Source organism: Larimichthys crocea, chromosome XXIV, assembly GCF_000972845.2.
Source record: "Larimichthys crocea isolate SSNF chromosome XXIV, L_crocea_2.0, whole genome shotgun sequence".
NCBI lineage: Eukaryota > Metazoa > Chordata > Actinopteri > Sciaenidae > Larimichthys > Larimichthys crocea.
The window spans coordinates 18,250,073-18,271,836 of record NC_040034.1 but is presented as its reverse complement, the minus strand read 5'-3'; the positions used below and the strand labels follow the sequence as shown (position 1 = coordinate 18,271,836).

The 21,764-nt window shown below is 41.7% G+C and overlaps 3 protein-coding genes across 6 annotated transcripts; 1 reads left to right on the top strand and 2 right to left on the bottom strand.

The window, feature by feature from the left end:
- Positions 1-1,317: 1,317 nt before the first annotated feature.
- On the bottom strand, positions 1,318-2,648 carry pcare (photoreceptor cilium actin regulator). Its single transcript, XM_019267555.1, has 2 exons — positions 1,843-2,648; positions 1,318-1,476 (listed from the first exon to the last, which is right to left on the bottom strand). The coding sequence occupies exons 1-2, from the start codon at positions 2,514-2,516 to the stop codon at positions 1,353-1,355; spliced, it is 798 nt and encodes a 265-aa protein (XP_019123100.1). The 5' UTR covers positions 2,517-2,648; the 3' UTR covers positions 1,318-1,352.
- An 8,432-nt stretch (positions 2,649-11,080) lies between these two features.
- On the top strand, positions 11,081-15,180 carry spdya (speedy/RINGO cell cycle regulator family member A). Of its 4 annotated transcripts, none has more exons than XM_027275271.1 (8): positions 11,081-11,197; positions 11,315-11,357; positions 12,384-12,676; positions 12,757-12,815; positions 12,905-12,990; positions 13,077-13,248; positions 13,433-13,790; positions 14,638-15,180. In XM_027275271.1, exons 3-8 carry the CDS (start codon positions 12,430-12,432, stop codon positions 14,646-14,648), a joined length of 933 nt encoding a protein of 310 aa, XP_027131072.1. In that variant the 5' UTR covers positions 11,081-11,197; positions 11,315-11,357; positions 12,384-12,429; the 3' UTR covers positions 14,649-15,180. The 4 variants fall into 4 exon arrangements, with proteins under 4 accessions (XP_027131072.1, XP_019123096.2, XP_010736521.2 ...); XM_019267551.2 differs by having other exon boundaries at positions 11,082-11,197; positions 14,642-15,180; XM_027275270.1 differs by having other exon boundaries at positions 11,098-11,203; positions 14,642-15,180.
- trmt61b (tRNA methyltransferase 61B) lies at positions 15,150-18,642 on the bottom strand. Its single transcript, XM_010738235.3, has 7 exons — positions 17,720-18,642; positions 17,514-17,616; positions 16,234-16,424; positions 15,999-16,090; positions 15,584-15,780; positions 15,415-15,501; positions 15,150-15,327 (listed from the first exon to the last, which is right to left on the bottom strand). Exons 1-7 carry the CDS (start codon positions 18,431-18,433, stop codon positions 15,293-15,295), a joined length of 1,419 nt encoding a protein of 472 aa, XP_010736537.3. The 5' UTR covers positions 18,434-18,642; the 3' UTR covers positions 15,150-15,292.
- Between the last annotated feature and the right edge of the window lie 3,122 nt (positions 18,643-21,764).

The following is a 21,764-nucleotide window of genomic DNA, read 5'->3' as shown; positions in this document are numbered from 1 at the left end:
CTTGAAAGCCTTTTGTTTACCACAGTTGGTAATTTGCAAATACAACCGAAGAAACAGAAGTGACATAAATGCGTTCTGATGGCATTTACTACAACATGAGAAAATCATCTCCAAGGAATAACAAAAAATGGGGTGGAAAAATTACCGTAGCTTTTATTTTATGTTATTTTATTTTATTTTCGTAAAGGTCTTTATGTGGCTATTACTCCTTTTGGCAAAAGAAAGCATCACTTTGGTTGCTTGTTAAGTTGTGTCCTCCAACATGATTACAATTTCTTTTAGAAATGAACCCTTGCCTCTCAATCATTACATGAGATCAGTCTAGTTGAAACTGAATATTCCGCTTGTGTAAAAAGTTGTATGATGTCTTTTGAGGATCTGGAAGGAGCTTCTTAAAGTCTGAGAAAATAACTCACATCGGGGTTATGGTGAAATCTGCTAAATTCTTAACATAAAGCCTACAGTGGAGTTACAAAAAAGTTACAAAAGTTGGGAATTGTAGTCCAGCATTTTTGGAGCTTGACTTGTGCTATGGACTACAAGTCAAGATATCTCAGCCTCTCTTGCCTCAGTTTTGACCATGTTTATTTTTAATTTCTCTCGTAATTCTCCTAATTTAATGAAGGTACTCGAGTAACACTTCAGGTGATTCCACTGAAGCTAGGTATTAGTAAAACAATTAACTCAATGATTAATTAATTTTAGTAAAATGTGTGTTTTTTTTATTAATAAACCCATTGTAAAAATGAAACTTGAAACAAAAAACAAAATCATTGATAAAAAAAACGATAGATAAAAAACAAACAAATGAGGAATTAAATAAAAATACTAGTTCAGATTGGCCTTATTTTTAGCTTGTAGCACATGACAAAAGAGAAAAATGACATCTCATTGAAACAATTAAAACAATCATTTCATTATTGATGACAACAGATTCAAATCCTGGAATGGCTTATGTAAGTTAATTCAGTGAAATGGCTAAATCCTGGAATGGCTTATGTAAGTTAATTCAGTGAAATGGCTAATTTGTCAATAATTAAGCAATTAAGTCAGGTGATGATTGTAAACATGAAAATGTGTCATAATGTGTATCTCTCTGTAAAATACATAATACATAATACAGGGTGTACTCCCACACAATACATAATCCATAAACAGTTCAAGAGTTCAACAGTTCATAAACAAGTTCAAGAGCATGTTTATGCACAGTATACACACATATAAACACTGTGGAGCAGTGTTACCATGGCGGAGTGAATAAAATTAGCTCTACCTCCAGTGACATAAACACCATCATGTTAAATCCTTAAGGCCTGCTAATCCATAATCCTACTGGCCCTACATTGGCCCCTTTAGTCTCTGTGCAAGGACTGTCCAACAACACACAGGTCTGGGTGTGATGCAGAGCGTGGTGTAGCTCTGAGGTCTGATTGGCTACCCCATAAGTCATCATCCCTGGTTGGTTCATCATCAAGCCTATGAGAATAAATGGAGAATGCTGTCATTAGCAATTAGGGAAAAGGGTCAGGTGTGTTTGTGTCATGTATAAACAGGAAAGGTGGGATTAGCTCCTAAAGTGAATGATGTAAGCGTTCACTCAGTTACTCTGCAAGAAACAGTGTCAAATAACGCATGATGATTTAAAATCAATGCGGCATTCAATACAGAAATGGCAAGATAGTCAGTGTTGCTATAATTCAAATATTCTCTTTTATCCTTAATGTACTCTCAGTGCAATTTGAGAGAAGGTCATTGAATGATCTAATAATGTGGTGTAACAGAATTGTCTAACGCTGGGCCATGTAGACAGGTCCAGTGTGAACAGGATGTGTAAACACTCACCCTTTTGAATATATTGCTGGCTCACTCCCACAAGTCTCAGCCACAGAGATGCCTGGCGATCTTGGTGGCAGATTTAGACTTGGTCTTCGGTCTGAATGACTACGCCGGATGAAGGGTCGAGGTCCTTGAACAGATACAGGGAATCTCCCACGACTCCCCCAAGAACGTGAGAGAAAAGAGACCCCAGTAGAGGTCCATGCTTGAGGGGGTCGAGGGACTGGACAAGGCTGGGCCTCAAACAGGGATGGAGACACAGGGCAGAAGACTGAACGTGCATTACTTATCATCCGAGAACTAGTTAAGTCTTCACTGCTGTTCTCCCTTGACCATCTTTTTACTTTTGGCGAGGCTGGTGGAGATGGTGCTTTGAAAGGGTAGGAGGAGGAAGGAGATGGTCCTTTGAAAGGGTAGGGGGGTGAATTTGAGTCTAAAGTATTTTCCTTTGCCACTGGTGGACTGGGAAGCCTCCTCTGAACAGCTGGTGGTGTAGGGAGTTTCCTGTTAACAGGAGGGCTAGCTGAAGTGGTCGAAGTGGGTTGTCTTTTGAAGTTGTGGGGACTGGAAAGTCTTTGATGTAGACTGCTTGGTGTAGAAGGTGTGGATGGTAATGTTCGTCCCCTAGACATGGGTGGGGTGGCAGGTGGTTGGCTACTGACTACTGAAGAAGCAGGCATTGTAGACACTGTAGTGTTTGGTCCAGGCACTGAAAAGTCACCATCACCTTGTATGTCTGCTGATTTTTCCTGACTAGCAGATAGATTTGTTTCTGGATAATTTGTTGACGATTTCTCTGAGTCTGAAGACTGTCTTAGGTGTATTATCTTTCTTGCTTGCTGGTTCAAGGAATACTTTTCCTCTCCTGGGTCTACCTCCAGTTGAACATCTGCTGGGCTGACCTTTGGTGAAGCAGATGTGTCCTTCTGATCTGCTCTACCAAGGGAAATAACCTTGGAAGCTTGTGGCAGGCCTCCTTTACTTGGCAACACTGTCACTGAACTGAACTGAACTGAGGCCCTCAGCCGTTGAGACACTGCAGCCCTTTTTAATACAGGTGATTTTCTGGCTTTTATAGCCCCTTCATCTGCTACGCCAGTTGAAAGACTTTGGGCACTTTCAAATGAATTGTCCATCAATACTTCCAGTGGAGGTGGAGGAAGACTATCCAGGTCAAAATAATCTGTTTTCTCAGATGAAGAGGAATGAGGTCTACAACTGGTTATCCCAGAGCTAAGCACAGCTTGTACATTTCCTAAACCAGGTAACACAGGAACACCACACTTCCGTACTCCTCTGAGAGGGCCCAGAACTTCAGGACCATCCAGTTCCTCAATCCCTTGACTGAAGGTATCAATCAGTTTTTTGACAGAGTTCCGGCCTCTGTAAAGACCTGAAGATGGGCGTGGTGATGAAGGAGGGCTAGGGGGTGGGGTGGCTTTTATAGGGCCCTTAGATGTTTTTTTGTCCTTTGATTTATCTTCTTCAGCATCACTGGTTACCTCTTGTTTTTTATTGTTACGCTTTGTACGGTCTTTGTCTGTCAGTGGTTGCGTATTGCTGTTCTTCTCTTGTGAGGGATGTTTGCGAATTATTGCTGGAGATTGTGCTGGTGAAGTTCCTTGATTTTGTTTAGATGGAGCAGCCCTCATGTCTCCACCTGCCTTGCTTTTATTCATCTTTTGCAACCTCTGGTTTAAATCCTTCTGAGTTCTGTCTAGTTCAAGCAGAGTTGGATCTTCACCTTTGCTCCGGAGGGATTCTGCTGACCGGGAACGTTGTCCCTTAGCCACTGGAGTCTTTTTTACCACTGCCTTCTGAATAGATGCTGCTGTTTTTGGCCTCCTTGGAGATTGTTCCTCCTCGTCTGTCCACTGGCGTCTACTGGTTTTTGGGCTACCAACTGCATTTTTTTGTTTGGCACTAGAGTGTTGTGATGGGATAAACTGTATCCTACCACTTATAGCATTTTTCATTTTGAGAGTCATTTCTACATTTTGAGGATTCTCTATGCGCTTTGGGGGAAGTCGGCGTGGGCTACAGTCTACAGGTGAGGAATTTGATCGCTTTATAAACCCTACTTGCACCACTTCCATGCTTCTATCTATGTCCTCATCATCACCATTGTCATCTTCCTCCCCATCATCCAAGGAGACTGATCCTAGCAATGAGTCTCTTTGGTCATTAGCCATTATAGTACATGTAGAACCTAATGAGTTGAGTGAGGTGAGGGAAACACTTGGACTTATTTTACTTACAATCTTTTGCCTTGACACTCTTTGCCTAATGTTCACAGAGGTGTATCCCATAGGACTGACAGGAGTAGTTCTATTTGTCCCACTGGACTCACAACTCTCTCGTCTTTGGTGTCTTTCAGAGCCAGCAAGAGATTCATTCTCAGCCCCAATACCACTGTCCTCACTAAAGAGAGCAGAGTCCTCTGGTCCAGGCTTTCGCAGAGAGGCCATTTCAATGCGAGATAAAAGTTGCATTAACCTAGTCTCTACTGCACGTTTGACTTTTAGTTTCTCCTCTAAAAGTTCTGAGACAGAGGCAAAGTACTCTGCAGCCTCTTCTAAAGCAGAGTCCCCAATCCCACCAACAGTCTGGCTCACATTTCTCATTCTCTGTGTGGTGTACTGCAGCAGCTGCTGTAACAAATCCGGTGGGGGCTCCATACTAGCAGAGCCACACTTCAGAGGTAGAGAGGATGAGAGGTTTTTCATTTGACTTGGCCAAGCAAGATGTTCTCCATTTTCTTTTAAAACTTTTTCTCCCTCGTCTGCCATCTCTTCTAGTCCTTGAATTATTTCCTCGAAGCGTAGAGCCATAAACGCAACCATAGGCTGCACGGAAACCTGTGTTTGGGTTGCTTGTTCCAGAAGTCCGAGTAGAATGTCATATTTGTTTATACTTGGATTCAAAAAGGCATAAGCAGCTTGGTGAGCTTTTACCAAAGGTTCTGGGAAGTCTACCTTCTGTTCGGCAGGGGGTTTGTCTTTGTCCTTGTCTTTCTTCTTTAGTACCTTTAAACCTCTGGTATTTTTCTTTGGTTTTCTGCCAGGCTTTTTTTCTGTCACATCCTGCTTTTCAACATTTTTATCTTTTCTCTGTGAAACTATGTTGCTCTCCATTCCTTGACTACCTAATGTATCCGTGTTTACTGCTTCAGGTGCAATCTCAGTCACAGATCTCTTTTTTTGTGGCGTTATATGAGCCTCTTTCTTCAATACCTGTGTTTGTCCGGCTGCCTTCTTCTCCTTTGTGTCCCCATCCGTTGATCCAGTTGAATTACAGATCTCTCTATTTTCAAAATAGGAATCTCTGGGGCTTTCTTGAGGCACAGGGGGTAGCATTCTCCCCTTCCTCATTGGACCCAGAGTCCCAAAATTGTTACCTTTGGATGGTGAACAGCCCATTTCCGATGTCTTCAAATACAAGCTTAATTCTTCTTGGAGACCCCAACACAGCAGGGCAGAGAATAATGCAGAAAAGGTCCTTAACCACCTGCTGTATCTGTCACGTTCAGATGGCTGAGGTTGTTGAGCCTGGTAAAATCCCTCTCCATGAGAATACTACCAAAACAAAACAAAGATAAATCCATTTTAAAAAATCTCTGTCCCACCTGTCATAGATAGGCAAAATAAATCCTTAGATTGATGGTCATATTTATAAAAACTTCCTGTTAGCGTGCTCTGCAAACATCCTTCTGCGCCTTAGAAAGGACAAGTAGCTGAGAGGATTAATAAGGCTTTCAGTGAACTCCTCAGCATGCACATATGTCACGTTAAAGCATAGAAAACTCACCTACTCGTAAGACCATAAGCTCATTTGGGTAATGCGGGCTGGCCTCAGGTGGCTTTTTATAGCCTGCAAACAATATCTCCCTATTTTACTATTTTTGATGAGGAGGAAAAAAAAAAAAAAACAATTTCAAGAAAGGTGAAGTTGTTTCTTTTTAACTGTATTATATGCAGTTGCAGTGCAGATAACATGCATAGTTTCTAATGGTGATATGATAAACATTTTAATCCACAGCAATAATAGGAATAATTTCCAATTGGACATATCTTCAAACAGGACCATAATACCTTTGTCATGCAGTTGTAAGTTATTTTGGTGATTAGCTGATCTTCTTTTAACTCCTCCTACCCTTGCACTAGATCACTGGACCAGTGAGACAAGCTTTGAAATAACTTGAACTACTTCTGCCTCACTGTGGTAGAAACTGAAATGTTTAAAAAAAAGAAAAGATTAAAAAATCTTTTATTTTAGGGTTTCCTTTTTTAATTCTGTCTGGAAAATAACAATGTAGTGAAATCAGAACTGAAAAAGAATTGTTAATATTAAATAGATTTATATATTTAAAACGCAGGCTGAGCTATATACGCAATATACGCTTATGATGTGATTAAAAAAGATTTGACATAATGACAAAATGATGTCATTTTTGTAAATAAATTGCAATCGTTGATTTAGTATATATTAACCAAAACTGTGAACACTTTTATATAACTGCCTACGATTGGTTTTTGCAAATTCCTTTTTTCATTTTTTGTTTCTCATTAATTAATATGACGCCAGACAGACCGGAAGCCGAAATTAAATGTAACAACCTCAAAATAACTTGGGAAACAAAAGGAGTACTCAGTAAACAAACAAGTACAAACAAATTGTCATTTATTGAGAACACAATCAACAAAACACGCATAGGTAACAATTTTAACCAACAAAAATAACCACTAAAAGAAACCATGAACAAAACAAGATTTTCAATTAATCACTAACTAACAAAACACATCTCCCTTTAGACTTGCTGTCTCCGCAAAACAGAAATCAGCTCCATCACAGCTTCCTGGAAGGGGCGAGGCTGTTGGTTCACAGCACTGTCAAACAGAGTCCCAAAGTCTGGGCATGCTGCATGGAACTGTTGTTCAGCATTTGCTGCTTCTCCAGAGACTGAAAGGGACTGGTGCCAAATGCTGACTCCCTGGTCAGGTTAGGTCAATATTCAAGCCCAGTCAATTGAACACATTTTAGGAAATATTATTCCAAGATATCTTTTTTTTTTCCTTTACATGCCATATGACTGAATTGTGGGAAAAGAAATGCAAATAATTACACGACCACTGTTTGATATAATCTAGTAACATTATAACATACACTGAACAAAAATATAAACGCAACATTTGTTTTTTCTCCCATTTTTCAGTAGCTCAACTTAACAATCTAAAACATTTTCCATATACACTAAATAACCATTTATCTCAAATATTGTTCACAAATCTGTGTAAATCTGTGATAGTGAGCACTTCTCTTAATCCATCTCACTCACAGGTGATTAGACAGCATGAATGTTGCACAGGTGTGCCTTAGGCTGGCCACAATAAAAGGCCACTCTGAAACGTGCAGTTTTGTTTTATTGGTGGGTCTGGGTGGGTCAGAAAACCATTTCTGGTGTGACCACCATTTATTTTAATTAAAAAGGGACAGTGCATATTAATAAACATTTACATGTAATGTGCCGATTTATAACCACAGGCTAATTTCCAACCGTAGTCCCTTGGCAGATTGATGTTAAAAAAGAGGAAAAGAAGGACAGAAAAAAACTCAGCAAAAGAAAACACAGATGAGAGGAAAAAAAAAAGGCTTACAACAGAGACACATTACTACAAACAGGGACATTGCACATTAACCCGGAATTGTATAAAAATTTGTATAGTAATAAAAGTTTCACAAAAGCCTGTGATGTGATCGCATACTGATCACAGTGAGTTATGATCGCAAATCTGACTAGATCGAAGCCACACCTTCAAAATGTTAATATACTGGGACTCTCTAATTGAGGTGAGTAGGCTGTTCCACAGTATACTACCTCTATATGATAGGACATTTTGGCCAAATGTAGTTCGCCGAAGAGGAACCTCACAGTCACCTCTGGCAGAGGCTCTGGTGACTCGAGTAGTGGAGAGGCTGACTACCCTCAGTTTAATATTATCATTTAGTGGTGGTGTTGCCAGTCCATGAAGGACTTTGAACATCAGACAAGCTATTTTAAACTTCTTAAAATTTTCAAAACTTAGCAATTTATACTTGGGGAGAATGCTACAGTAGTGATATGAGAATGACTTTGTCTAAAATTTTAACTGCTTTTTTTATATAAGCATTCAATTGGTTTGCCTTACGCAGTGCAACATCTCCTTCGCATAGACTTGATCAGGTTGTTGATTGTGGCCTGTGGAATGTTGGTCCACTCCTCTTCAATGGCTGTGTGAAGTTGCTGGTTATTGGAACTGGAACAGACTGTCGTATACGCCGATCCAGAGAATCCCAAACATGCTCAGTGGGTGACATGTCGGGTGAGTATGCTGACCATGCAAGAACTGGGATGTTTTCAGCTTCCAGGAATTGTGTACAGATCCTTGCAACATGGGGCCGTGCATTATCATGCTGCAACATGAAGTGATGGTCGTGGATAACTGGCACAACAATGGGCCTCAGGATCTCGTCACGGTATCACTGTGCATTCACAATGCCATCAATAAAATGCACATGTGTTCGTCGTCCATATGCCTGCCCATACCATAACCCCACCGCCACCATGGGCCACTCGATCCACAACATTGACATCAGGAAAGCGCTCACCCACATGACGCCACACACACTATCTGCCCTGAACAGTGAAAACCAGGATTCATCCGTGAAGAATTTCTCCAACGTGCCAGACACCATCAAATGTGAACATTTGCCTACTCAAGTCGGTTATGACGACAAACTGGAGCCAGGTCAAGACTCTGATGAAGATGACGAGCATGCAGATGAGCTTCCCTGAGACGGTTTCTGACATTTTGTACAGAAATTCTTTGGTTATGAAAACCGATTGTTGCAGCAGCTGTCCTGAGTGGCTGGTCTCAGACGATCTTGGAGGTGAACATGCTGGATGTGGAGGTCCTGGGCTGGTGTGGTTACACGTGGTCTGCGGTTGTGAGGCCGGTTGGATGTACTGCCAAAATCTCTGAAATGCCTTTGGAAACGGCTTATGGTAGAGAAATGAACATTCAGTTCATGCACAACAGCTCTGGTGGACATTCCTGCTGTCAGCATGCCAATTGCATGCTTCCTCAAAACTTGCAACATCTGTGGCATTGTACTGTGTGATAAAACTGAACATTTCAGAGTGGCCTTTTATTGTGACACACCTGTGCAATAATCATGCTGTCTAATCAGCATCTTGATATGCCACACTTGTGAGGTGGGATGGATTATCTCGGCAAATGAGAAGTGCTCACTATCACAGATTTACACAGATTTGTGAACAATATTTGAGAGAAATGGTTATTTTGTGTATATGGAAAATGTTTTAGATCTTTGAGTTCATCTCATGAAAATGTTATATTTTTGTTCAGTGTAGTTAACTCTGAATGGGGCTACAGGTTTTGCTGAGCCGGATCATGAACACTGAGCCTGGCTATGTTGAGTCTCCTTCCTCAGGTCCTCAAGTCTACTCTTCATGTAATAACTGCGCCACCCTGTGGCTAAACATCATCACTGAAGTCATAACTTCACAAGTTCTCATTTTCAATGACTGTTAACGCTATTATTGTGATTTGATGGGGACCTCTGCTGATGACTGTATAGATGCTCTTTATCTAGGCAGGGAATGTCATTTAAAAGTAAAAGTTTTCCACAATGTGCATTCACACACTCAGCTAAAATAAGAATAATTATGTATCACGTTCTCCCAAACTACCAGCTCTTATAGTTTCACTAAAATACATGTGAACCATACATGGGTGTAGAAAAAGAACAGTAGCCTATAATAGTTTTTTTTACAAACAAACAGTAGTTGTTGATAAAAGATGGACTAAATTGCCATGGCTTATCGTAGATGACATTTTAAACATGATTTTTTTATTACTTCAATTGATAATCTTAGTCTACTCAATAAGCCTAATTGGGTTTCAACAGCTCAACAACCATTTGCCCGGGAGCCTATAAAATGTACTTTCCACAATCCTAACTGAGCTGAATAATTAAAATTCTGATCATTCATTTTACAAGCAGGATATTAGATTTAGACCACGTGGAAAGAGAGAGAGGTGTGCTTTCAATATGGAGAGGGCACAAACTATGTTTGTACAGTTACTAATTTATTCTTCATTCCTTTTACCTGAATGTGTCTATATTAAAATCTCCACGTGTTTGATTTTCTTTTTTAATTTAAACAGACAAAAACAGAGCATCTTAAACACAGGCTGACTGACAGTGCTTGACGAAGAAGAAGCAAGAGGAGGAAGAGGAAGAGGAGGAGGAAGAGGAGGAGGAGGAAGAAGAGGAAGAAGAGGAGGAAGAGGAGGAGGAGGAGGAAGAAGAAGAAGAGGAGGAGGGGGGAGAGGAGGAGGAAGAGGAGGAGGAAGAGGAAGAAGAGAAGGAGGAAGAAGAGGAGGAGGTAGGAGAGGAGGAGGAAGAAGAGGAGGAGGAAGAGGAGGAGGTAGAAGAGGAGGGGAAAGAGGAGGAGGAAGAGGAGGAAGAGGGGGAGGTAGAAGAGGAGGAGGAAGAAGAGGAGGAAGAAGAGGAGGAGAAAGAGGAGGAGGTAGAAGAGGAGAGGGAAGAGGTAGAAGAGGAGGAGGAGGAGGAAGAGGAAGAAGAGGAGGAGGGGGAAGAGGAGGAGGAAGAGGAGGAGGAAGAGGAAGAAGAGAAGGAGGAAGAAGAGGAGGAGGTAGAAGAGGAGGAGGAAGAAGAGGAGGAGGAAGAGGAGGAGGTAGAAGAGGAGGGGAAAGAGGAGGAGGAAGAGGAGGAAGAGGGGGAGGTAGAAGAGGAGGAGGAAGAAGAGGAGGAAGAAGAGGAGGAGAAAGAGGAGGAGGTAGAAGAGGAGAGGGAAGAGGTAGAAGAGGAGGAGGAGGAGGAAGAGGAAGAAGAGGAGGAGGGGGAAGAGGAGGAGGAAGAGGAGGAGGAAGAGGTAGAAGAGGAGGAGGAAGAAGAGGAGGAGGTAGAAGAGGAGGGGGAAGAGGAAGAGGAGGAGGAGGTAGAAGAGGAGGAGGAAGAAGAGGAGGAAGAGGAGGAGGTAGAGGAGGAGGAGGAAGAGGAGGAGGGGGAAGAGGAGGAGGAGGAAGAGGAGGAAGAGGAGGAGGTAGAAGAGGAGGAGGTAGAAGAGGAGGAGGAAGAGGAGGAGGGGGAAGAGGAGGAGGAAGGCGTGGTCACTGTCGTGATTGGTCTGCTGCGCGTCCCCGCGTGCAGGTGTACTGCCGCGCGATTGGCTCGGACCGTGAGGCGCGTTCTCGCTCAGCCTGCCGCCCTCGTGCGGTCAGTGAGCTGTAACGACTGATGCTCGCTCACTCTGACTCTGAGCTTTTCAGACGCGGTAAGTGTCAGTGTCAGGCTCGGTTGTTGTTGGGGGGATTCTTCGCTCAGCTCGCTGCACTTTGAAGTCCTGTCCGGTTGTGTCACTCATTCGAGCTTTGTTTGTCAACCTTTCTAGGTGACGTTACACACTGTGTCATTCACAGCAGGGATCCGGGGAGGTGAGGACCCAGTTGAGGATGTTGTAAAGTGTTTATGTTGAGTCATTTTGACTTTATTAGCTGCGACCTTTCATCATGGTCTATCTCTAAGTCCGTGAGTCAGGTTTACTGAGCCAGAGCTTTCACCAAATAACCTCAAAGTTAGCCTAGCTGCCTGCTGTGAGCTAGTTGTTTTGCTCTGTGACTGACAGTTAGGTCAGATTTAGTTAAAATAAAAACTTAAAATGAGCTTATTTAATGTAAGTTATACCCAATTCACAACACTGACATTCCAAACAAAAGAAATGGTTATATTGTTTTTAAAAAAAAATCAGATTTCATGGGTGCCAAAGTAAACTGTGAACTCCTTCAGTTAACAGGATATTACAACCAAACATCTACTTTGGATTATATTTGTCTTTACCAATGTCCTCGTGTCTCCTGTTAATATTTTAGAAGGTCGTCCACTTCTAGGCAGAGTCGTAGTCTTTTTCACTGCTCTCCATTTGCCTCACGTTGGAGCCACGAAGCTCAAATTTCTTTTCTGAGATGACTTCATAGACAAATGTGCTGTCACTATCCTGAGGTCCTCTGAGATCTCGCTGCCTCTCTGCATGGTTAACCTGTATGGGTTCACCCGTCATTGATGGTCCATTGCAGTGGTCCATTTAGCCACCAGATTCTACTTAACTGCATGTTTTAACCAATGCAGCTCAGGGTTCACAAACTTTTGCACCTACATAATTTGACCAAAAACTCTTTTTTTTAATTTAGTCTTAACCCCACAATTGATTTTTCTTTTAGAGTATACTGAATTGATAAACCTGCACCTGTTATTTCATATAAAAAATACTGAATTGATAAACCTGCACCTGTTATTTCATATAAAAAATGATGGTTTTGATTAAAAAAGTGAAACAGAGTGAAACAATAGAACTCTAAAATGCGAGAGAGGTTGACAAACGTTTGAGCAGCACTGTTAAACGACCAATATGAAGCGACCTCATATGTTCTATAACCTCTCACCTCTCCTCCATTTCCTCTCAGAACACACCAGAGACCTCTTCCACTGCAGATGCTCTAAGCTGAAAGCATGATGAAGCACACGCACAGGTGGTGCCAGACTCCACCCTCGGTGACCGTCCGGATTAAACCCAACAGTTCGCACTCCCTCCAAGTCAGAAGAGGTCTCCGGCTCAAAAGAGCCAACGGTCAAGACGCCGAGGGTCCACCGGAGAAGAGCCAGCCGGGCCAGCGTCAGGATGGGATGTATAACACCAAAAGGACCCCAACTATCATCATCCAGCGGCAGGAAATGGTGGCGTTCTTCAGACTTTTTGGTAAAGACGAAAAGCACGTTTTTATTTAGTTTTTTTAAACTCAGAATATTTGGAATTTCAAAATAAATGTTTGGTTACAGAGGACGACCTGATGAAGGACTTTCTGTGGATGGACTGCTGCTGTAAAATCACTGACAAGGTAAATTGTTCCGTAAACGTCTAAAAGTTAAGTTAAAAGTTTTATCATCCTTCCAGTTAACTGACTAACTGTTCTCACCAATTCATCAGTACCTTCTAGCCATGACCTTTGTGTACTTCAAAAGGGCCTGCTTCACTATTGCTGAATACACCCGGAGGAATTTGTTCATCGCGATGTAAGTTTCAAAGAAGATTCTTCTTTTCTGTCTGTTTGTTTTGATCACGTAACCCTACAGTTGTCCCGTGCGCTATCTATCGCTAGGTATCTTGCCAACACCATGGAGGAGGATGAAGAGGAGAGTAAGTATGAGATTTTTCCCTGGGCGCTGGGAAAGAACTGGAAGAAACTGTTTCCCCGCTTCCTCAAGCAGCGAGACAAGCTGTGGGCTCGCATCGAGTTCAGAGCTGCTGTCAGCAGGCGCTGCTGCGAAGAGGTACACACGAGTGTGATTGCCCGAGGAGACTGATAAATGTTTTTTCATGTTTTTGCTGCGCAGTGCAGTTTTTATTGCTTTGCTTTCATGCCAGAAGTCTCATCTCTGTTGTGTTTTTTTTTTCTGTTGGAGCTGCAGTATTTATTTATTTCTTGGCCTGTGTCTCCCTATCTCTGTCCTCCAGGTGATGGCCATTTTGCCTTCTCACTTTTTGTGGCAGCGAGAGCGGTTAGAGCATCACAGCGGCGCTCAGCGGCAATACGGTGACCAAGACCGTGCTGGTTTTCCCCGTGGACCCTTGGCCTCCCCGGTCTCCTGTGCCCTCTGTAACCGTGGCTCCAGGTTTGATGAGCCCCAGGGTTCTTCTTCTCCCTCCAGAGGCTCCTCCGTAAAGACCCCAAGCCATGCTTTTTCACACCCGCTTACCTCCATGCTGAATTTGGAGACCACCCCGCAGAGGGCAACCTTTCACAGGAATGCGGTGAAGAAGACAAAAATCCAGACACGTCATTCCTCGTGCTACTGTGCTGAGGAGGTTCCCAGTAGGTATCGCTAATACAAGTGTGCTTCCCGTGTAAAAAGTGTACATACTCTCACCCTGATATAGCCAGAGTTGTGACCTCAGCACCATGTATGTTACTGCACGTAAGCCTCCAGAGCTTCGTTACCTGGTCAATGGAGTCTGTTGAAAACACTTGGGCTCTGGCTCCGCAACCTGAAGAAGGAGTCACAAATGACATGTTTCTTTTCTTATTGATCTTATGTTGTTGTTTTTTTAATTATTATTTATGGTGCTTATGTAGGGCACACATACATACAGTGGGTGTAATAGCCGACTGAAAAGACGACAGGATGACATTCACAATGAATACATTGTGCTCATTCAAAAATTATGAGTCACCACTGGATTTAAGCTTCATGAATTTAAGATGATACAACTTTAATCAAAGCGCACTTTCTTAAAGTGACTCTCTGTGTGGATGTGATTTGAGCTGGATTACACCTGGGAGGAATTCCACAAAGCAGGATTAGAAAGTGAAACAGGAAAAGACGGCGCTATACTCCTGTGATACCGACTTCAGTTTGAAATGGAGCCTGAATATTAAAGTTTAGGAATGGAATTTTATTTTAGCACACTGCTGACTCCTAGTAGTAAAATGTCACAAGATATCGTCTCTTTGCAAAGTTGCCTTGTTTCCCTGTTTGGAAAGACACCTGTATGGAATACATCTACATACCCAGTGTAAACTTTGAAATGAAGCTTTTCACTTTTTTTCACTCACTAACTTTTAAGGTAAATTGTAAAGCTCTGGTATTTTACCCTGACAGAACCGGAGAGGAACAGGATAGAACTCACTTGTACCTAACTTATTTTTTTTCCTTTCTTTGTCAGGGGATGAGTTTTCCTGTGTGTCCACATACGACACGTCCATGGACTGGATCAACGAGGAGTAGAGCGTCACACCACCTCTTCCCTCTTTGTACCTACCGAGCTGTTCTGTGTTCTCCATCAACTCCTCTTTTAATACCTCTTACGCTTGTGATCACAACTTACTTCAGAGTGAAACACTCTAATTCGTGTTTCTCTCTTCTAATCCAAACATGACCCTGATTCAACATTAACAGTGACAGGAGACAGCATGTGACATTGAGTTTATGTAATTCAAGACACGCTCTGATGGAGTATTGTAAACTTTTTTGTAACTTGCACTGATATCGGTTCCTGATATTTATTTTATTTATATATTTATATTACTTACGTACGGAAGCACCACTTTTTTCACAGGAATTCTACAATTTTGGTTGTATCATAGTTTACCCACTGATGTTTGTGTTTCCTTCACATACCCACTGGGTGTATTTTTAATATTGTTACCTGTGTAATGAGCCAACACTGCCACTTTTGAGTTTTGAATAAAAGTATGAACTTTATTTGTCTTGAGATTTCTTTTATTTTTTTGACCATTTATTTTTCAAACACACAGGACGTAATTTGGTTGATATGTAGCAATCATTTGTCAAATGTTCCTTACAGTCAGGACAGCTACTCCACATACTTCCTCAGTTTCACCAGGAATGCTGAAAATGGAAAACATGATCATGAGTATTCATTTATAACATGATATAGAAACTCTTCCACTAGGACAAGATCTGGTAATATCTGACCTGTGTGGCTCATTTGTTCAGGATGAGGTCTGGCAATGTAGGGAATACTCCCGAAGGCTGGGTGCTTCTCTGCTGATGTTGCCTCTTCTGAAATATAACCAGCAAAACTTCCAACTAAAGGGAGTGCTCAAAAACATGAACAAGTGCGCTGGTGTTACTTTAAAATCACCTTCGTCTGTCTCATCCGACGTCTCGTCCCTCTGGTCTTCATGCAGGATCGGAGCTTTCCTGACGCAGTACCCGCCGTCTTTCTGGAGGGCTGGAGCCACCAGCCAATTTCTGAACGAAACCTCGATGATGTGCTCGCACAGAAGAGGCAGCGCCGAGCATCGGAGGCCTTCCAGCAGGTCCATGACCTGTGTTATACTGAGGGACAGCCAGAGAGCAGGTAAGTCTCTGTTCTTTGCAGAATTACAGCTCAGTTTGAAACAAATCTCCCTGCTAAGCTTCATTAAGTGGACAAACCAGAGAGTCTCATCTAAAAAAAGCGAATATGTGTATTTCCTACATACGACATGCAGTACACAAGCTCATTTAGCGCCTTCTGGTTTGAAAGGTCACAGGTAAACAGAAGAGATACACACTTGGCAAGGTAGACAGCACACACAGCTCCAGGGTGCAGATGTGGAGTCACTGTGGGTAAAACCAGATGAGGACTAATTATGTCGAGAGCAACCTGAAACAGACATAATCCATCCAGTTAATGAGCAGCAGCGATGAAATCTAATGTCCAGAGTGATGTGATCATGTGTTTCTGTATTGTTGTATACTTCACTGTCTCAGTCAGTTTACAAGCTGCTCTGTGTTGCAGACACTAACCGCATGGAAGCCCCGACCAGCGAGGAGCGGGGAAGCCGTGCAGAGGTCAGCCTTGTGAAACTGGACGTTGTCGGGCCACTCCTCCCCTCGCCGCAGACTCCACGATGTCCTCCAGCGTTTGTAGTTGAGAACAGCTCTCTTGTGGTGGTCCTCTCTGATCTCCACACTCACCACACTGCCTTTAGAGCCAACTGGGGAAAAAACAGACACACACACCATGTTGGAATGTCAATTTGTATTATTATATTAGGAGTAGACTACAGTATTCCGTGATCTGCAGAAATAATCAGCAGGTTAGAGAAAATAAAGTGATGTATCCTTATTTTAACACGTTTTAATGAGGATCAGATGAGGTCAGCCTTTATGGGAGGAAATGAAGTCATTGTTTAGGGTTCAATTTAAAACATGCTCCATGCACTATGAACCTGCTCCATTGTTATTATTTCACTTCACTTTAAATTGTTTGTGCGCATTTAACTATTTAATCTATGTTTATTCTATACTATATATTATTCTCTACCAATATTTCCAATTAACTTTTCATACTGTATTTCCAAATCAGAATCAGATTTCTTGCCAAGTAAGTTTCCCTTACAAGGAATTTATCTTTGGTGTAATTGGTGCATAACAAACATGAAGCAGAAATATATGGAGGATAAAGAAAATCAAGTATTAATAAATATAAACATAAATATACATACACACAATATGTTTTAAAATGAAACTAGCTGTACAGCTGCGCACTAATTGCAAGTATTTACCAGGTAATGTTCACAGTGTGCAGAATATTTTAAATGTGCAGGTATTTAACAAAACAAGGAAGTCCAAAAGATGCTAAATAAAGGCTGAGCGTTAATATAACACATAGAGTTTGTAGATATTAAATTAGGAAATACTTACTTCTTTAATTCTAGCAGAAATGTCTGTTTTGTGGCAAAAAGTTTAAATGGCCATCAGTGGTAATAATTGTAGCCAAGTTTATGTTTTTCATCCAGAATTCTGTCCCAGAAAGTAACATCAATTTGGTATCAGTCAGTTAAGAATCTGCACTTTTTAAAGACGTGTATTGCTCATTCTTCTGTCTGTTGCTCCAGCGGGATGATTAAAGTCACAATTTGCTGGAACACAATTATTTTAGAAAATGATGGAATTATCCAAAATTCAAAATACCGATTTACTGTGTGTTTACAATTCTATCTAAATGTAAAAAAACTAAATAATACTAAAGTCTTAATAGAACAACACCAAAGTAAGACAATGAAGTATTAACAGGCTCAGACCTGCTCTGGACAAGAACAGAGACATGGCCCCGGACCCGGAGCCCGACTCCAACACGCAGTCTCCCTCTGTGACGTCCATCATCATTAGCATAGTACATGCATCCTGTGAACAGAGGGTTGCAGAGAGAAAGAAAGAAAACACACAATACATAAAAGAACAACAAATGATCGCTGCAAGTCTATACTACACCAAATAAATACTGTACCTTAGGGTAGGCGATGGCTGGCCCTCTCTTCATAAACAGCACATAGTCCTCCAGACTAGCCCGACGTATGAGGATGGGAACCCCCCTGCCTGTCTTTAAAAACCGACCTGCGGGCTGCCCAGCTATGTCATCATGTAGGATGGTCCCCCAGCTGCTCTGCAGACGTGTCCCTGCCTGAAGCTGGAACATCTTCCTGAACTGCACCCGACCCTTCCTGCGATACTCAGCGACAAGCTGCTCCCCAAACGCAAGCAGGCTCTCCCCAGGAAGAGTAGCTGATGTTTCCTGGGTGTGTGGCTCCACAGCAGCATGATGGTTCTCTGAATCATCCTTTTTGGGGCTTTCCCCTAGTCCACTCTCCTCTGGTGTGCAGTGTGTGACCGGTACTTGGACGTCCTGCTGATTCTGCTCCCTCAGCTGCATCACCTCGGGACTCAGGGCATCCTGGGGGAGCAGGCCACTGATCCTCTCCAGGGGAGACAGGGATCGCCTCCTTCTGGACAGCAGTGCTTGCCTGGAGGTCAGGGATGAAGACTCTGGGTCGTCTCCCTCATTCTGGTTCCAGGTCACAGAACCAGTAGAAAAGGTTCTTACCTCTCTTCTACATTTATGCAGTTTTGCATGTATGTCCCTGTTACAGAGAAGTCTTTGACTGCATGTGCTGATTCTCAGCAGTCTGTGCAGAAGTCCAGCAAAGGGCATTTGCACAGCCATTACTTCAGATTAGAACAATATATAAAATAAAAATAAAGGTGAGATCTATCCAGTGTGTTAAAAGCAGATAAAGCTGAGTGAGATTCCACTTACTCCATTCATAGTGTAACAGCTAACAACCCGTCCGCCTTCATGTCTCTGAGCTCTGTCTCTGTATTTACAGTCCAAGGTGGTCACCATGCTGGAAAAACACACGTGAACAACGTCATAACTCAGCGACTGTTGTAGTCCTTTAAGTCTACCAGCAGAGGGCATTTCATGACTACACATTTTCTTCTATCTGAACTCATTCCGGCTCAAATAAACGTAAAGTTTATCCGTTTCGGAGCTTTATTGCAGTCTTTTGTAACATATTTGTGTCCTATAACCGGAGTCACCGAACAACAATTAAATGTGACGCAGTTTTATTGAATTAATGCAGCAACATTAACATTTAAACATTTCAATATGGAAAACAGGCAAACATAACAGTTAATAAATTGGCTTCGGTCATGTAAAATGAAAATATGACGTTCATTTGACGTCCACACACCTTCACAGGTAACACAGTCGTGTTATTTATGTTTTACACGTGCTTTTAATGTGAAAGGCTACGTTTGATGTTGCTGCGTTCAAGTGCTGTAAACATTTTTTTTTAACAATATTCAGTGCGCATATGTACAGTGTCAGTGGTGCAATCAAATGGGATATCCAACAGATCGTATTATTTATTTTATGTATCATAAATGGGAATAGTTGAATTAATTTCCAAATGCTTCTTCTGGTGACGTAGGACGCTTGTTTCCGAGCGGAAGTGGAAGTGGTTAGCTGGAAGTTTTAACACGCCACCTGAGTTTCCGTGAAGTGTTTTTTTTTATATTACATGTTTCTGTACCGACTTTGACTTGCGATCTAATAAATATACTGAGAACATTTGTTTGGGATATCGGCCAGAACAATATCTTTAGTGTTCCTCCTTACAAACTGACAGATGCCGAGGAGGGAGACAGATGTGGAGTTTAGTGAAGGACTGAACAGTGGCAGATTCATAGACCTATGAAGGAGAGTGAGAGATAAAGTCCAGGACTCAGCTTTATCAGAAGGGAGAGTGACAGATAAAGCCACACATACAAGTTACATTTCAGATTAATATTCTATTAAAAAAAAAACAAAAAAAACTTTATGATGAGCTGATAAAATACAACCAACAAACCATTTTTTTTAATCTCGAAGACTTTTTTTCCCATAATGCAAAGACTAGTGAAAAGTCCCAGAAATGACTGTGGAGTTTTGCAGCAGATGTTTTTTTTTTCTTTTCTTCTTCTTCTTCTTCTTCTTCTTCTTCTTTATAAGCCTGTCAATCAATCGCCCAGGGCACAAATGTGACCAGGACCGGCGCTGCTCAGGACCCCTCATGTTGGAAACACTGGACTGGACTAACTGTATCTAAAGTATTTAAAACTACCGTAACTCCACTGTGACCAGCTCCAGCAGTGAAATGCTGCACTCGGGATTCTGTATGAATTGTATTTATTTTGCACATGGTTTTATGCTTAATGTTTTTTATTTTTGGTTCTAGAAAAGCACATTATATTTCAAATGAATGCATGTGTTTCATTATTTATTATTTTTAGTTTCGATTTTACTAAAGTCTTTAAACTTTTTAACATACAGATACATACATACTAAATCAAATGAGGTGTTTTGATCATCAGACATTTGTGCATGTGGCTAAGGTCTGAAAGCAAAGAGAAAATGTGCTTGGTGTGGTGGGGAATATTGAATATGCCAAAGTGTTGAGAGGGTGTTAAGAAGGCTGGACAGAAAACAAGGGGACAGCAGGGTCAAGAAGAGAGAAGTGAGAGATCAGATAATAATGATGAGGTAATAGAAGATCTATTAGTTGAAAATGTTCATCCTTTCTTGATCCTCTGGTTTCCAATAATACTACACCACGATGTGATTGGAAGGTGTACCGAGAAGTAACCATAGGCAGCGACTCTCATCAAAGTCTTATGTATAGTAAATTGTCCTACATCAATGCCACAGGAGACTGGGCTGAGGAGTGTGTATTTGAGAACACTCATTTGGAGAAATTTGAGAAAGAAAGTGATACCTGCATCCAGTTACATCCAATAATCAAATAAGACAAGGTTCTTAAAAATAAAGAGGAAAACAGTAGTACAGTGGGATGTAAAGTAGCAGTGAGAATGTGAGAAATAATAAGTCTTTGAACACATAATGATTTAGTGCAACTAAGCTCAGGCAGCACTAATAAGGACAAGCACAGGGAGATACTGTGGCTCAATTTGGATCACTCTACTCAGGACGGACTGGAGGGAATAGAGCTATCCTGTTTGGAGTAATTTAAATGAGGTAGCAATAACCAATGAGGAAAAGGGTGAGTTAAGGGTTAATACTTTTGTTACAGGACACGGTTCCTATAATTTGTCTTAGGAAGGAAAAAGAGACCGAGAGAAAGAATAGCACAGAGGATGAACAAAGTGGCACATTTAACAAACAAAACATGTCAATATATGTTAGGTCATGTTGAAATGGATGATTCGTAAAAGCCCAATGTTCCTCTTAGGAGAAAGGTGGCATGGTGGCTGTACGTACCAAGGTGGATTTAGGAGAGGAAGGGGCACTATGATCCAGTGTTGAATCTGGAGACAAGCTCACAAAAAGAAAGATTTAGGTTTATATTCTAGAGTGACTAGGTATGTGGTGGGTAAGTGTAAAAAAGTGATACATGTCTTGCAGGAGTGGAGTAGGAAGCTGATATTTCATAGCCCTATATACTGTATATGGCTAGAATTAGATCAAGGCTCTAATATGGAACTATTGTGTTTGGATCAGCAGCCTGTGCTTGCAGAGCTGGATGTCATGCAGGTTTCAGGCTCTGTTTAGGGGCAGTGCCTTTGCTGGTGTGTGCAGGAGAAGTTCCATTGTAAACAACTGACTGTCAATTTTTGGATATATCTGATATTTCAGATTTGTTCTGATGGATCAAAGGATCCATTGCTGTAAAACAGATATACTTTACTACAGTGTTGTGACAGTGCCATGTTAGATGTACTGCTTCTTTCGCATCCCGGCTGATCTAAATACCAGCAAAGGCATGGATCATCGGCGAACCTAACCCTTGGGTGCTCTCATCTGTAACGCCACTTACCTGTCAATCAAGCAGTCATGCTGTTAATTATGCGCAACTTCTTTTAGTCTTTAGTCTATTATTTGAATGGGTGAGTTAAAAAAAAATAATCACCCTGCTCACAGTTGTCATGGAGAACGGAGAAATGGAGAAATTAGCTATAGAGACCAAAACTGTTGTCTGAACCAGCCTGTACTT

Coding starts and splice junctions, on each gene's coding strand:
- pcare (XM_019267555.1), bottom strand. CDS start 2,516: ATGCCTGCTTCTTCAGTAGTCAGTAGCCAACCACCTGCCACCCCACCC. Junction 1,477..1,842: donor CCAGCAATATATTCAAAAGG/GTGAGTGTTTAC, acceptor TTATTCTCATAG/GCTTGATGATGAACCAACCA.
- spdya (XM_019267551.2), top strand. CDS start 12,430: ATGATGAAGCACACGCACAGGTGGTGCCAGACTCCACCCTCGGTGACC. Junction 12,816..12,904: donor GCTGTAAAATCACTGACAAG/GTAAATTGTTCC, acceptor CCAATTCATCAG/TACCTTCTAGCCATGACCTT. Junction 13,249..13,432: donor GCAGGCGCTGCTGCGAAGAG/GTACACACGAGT, acceptor TCTGTCCTCCAG/GTGATGGCCATTTTGCCTTC.
- trmt61b (XM_010738235.3), bottom strand. CDS start 18,433: ATGGCTGTGCAAATGCCCTTTGCTGGACTTCTGCACAGACTGCTGAGA. Junction 17,617..17,719: donor CAGCCATCGCCTACCCTAAG/GTACAGTATTTA, acceptor CTCTGTTCACAG/GATGCATGTACTATGCTAAT. Junction 16,425..17,513: donor TCTGTTCTTGTCCAGAGCAG/GTCTGAGCCTGT, acceptor TTTTTTCCCCAG/TTGGCTCTAAAGGCAGTGTG.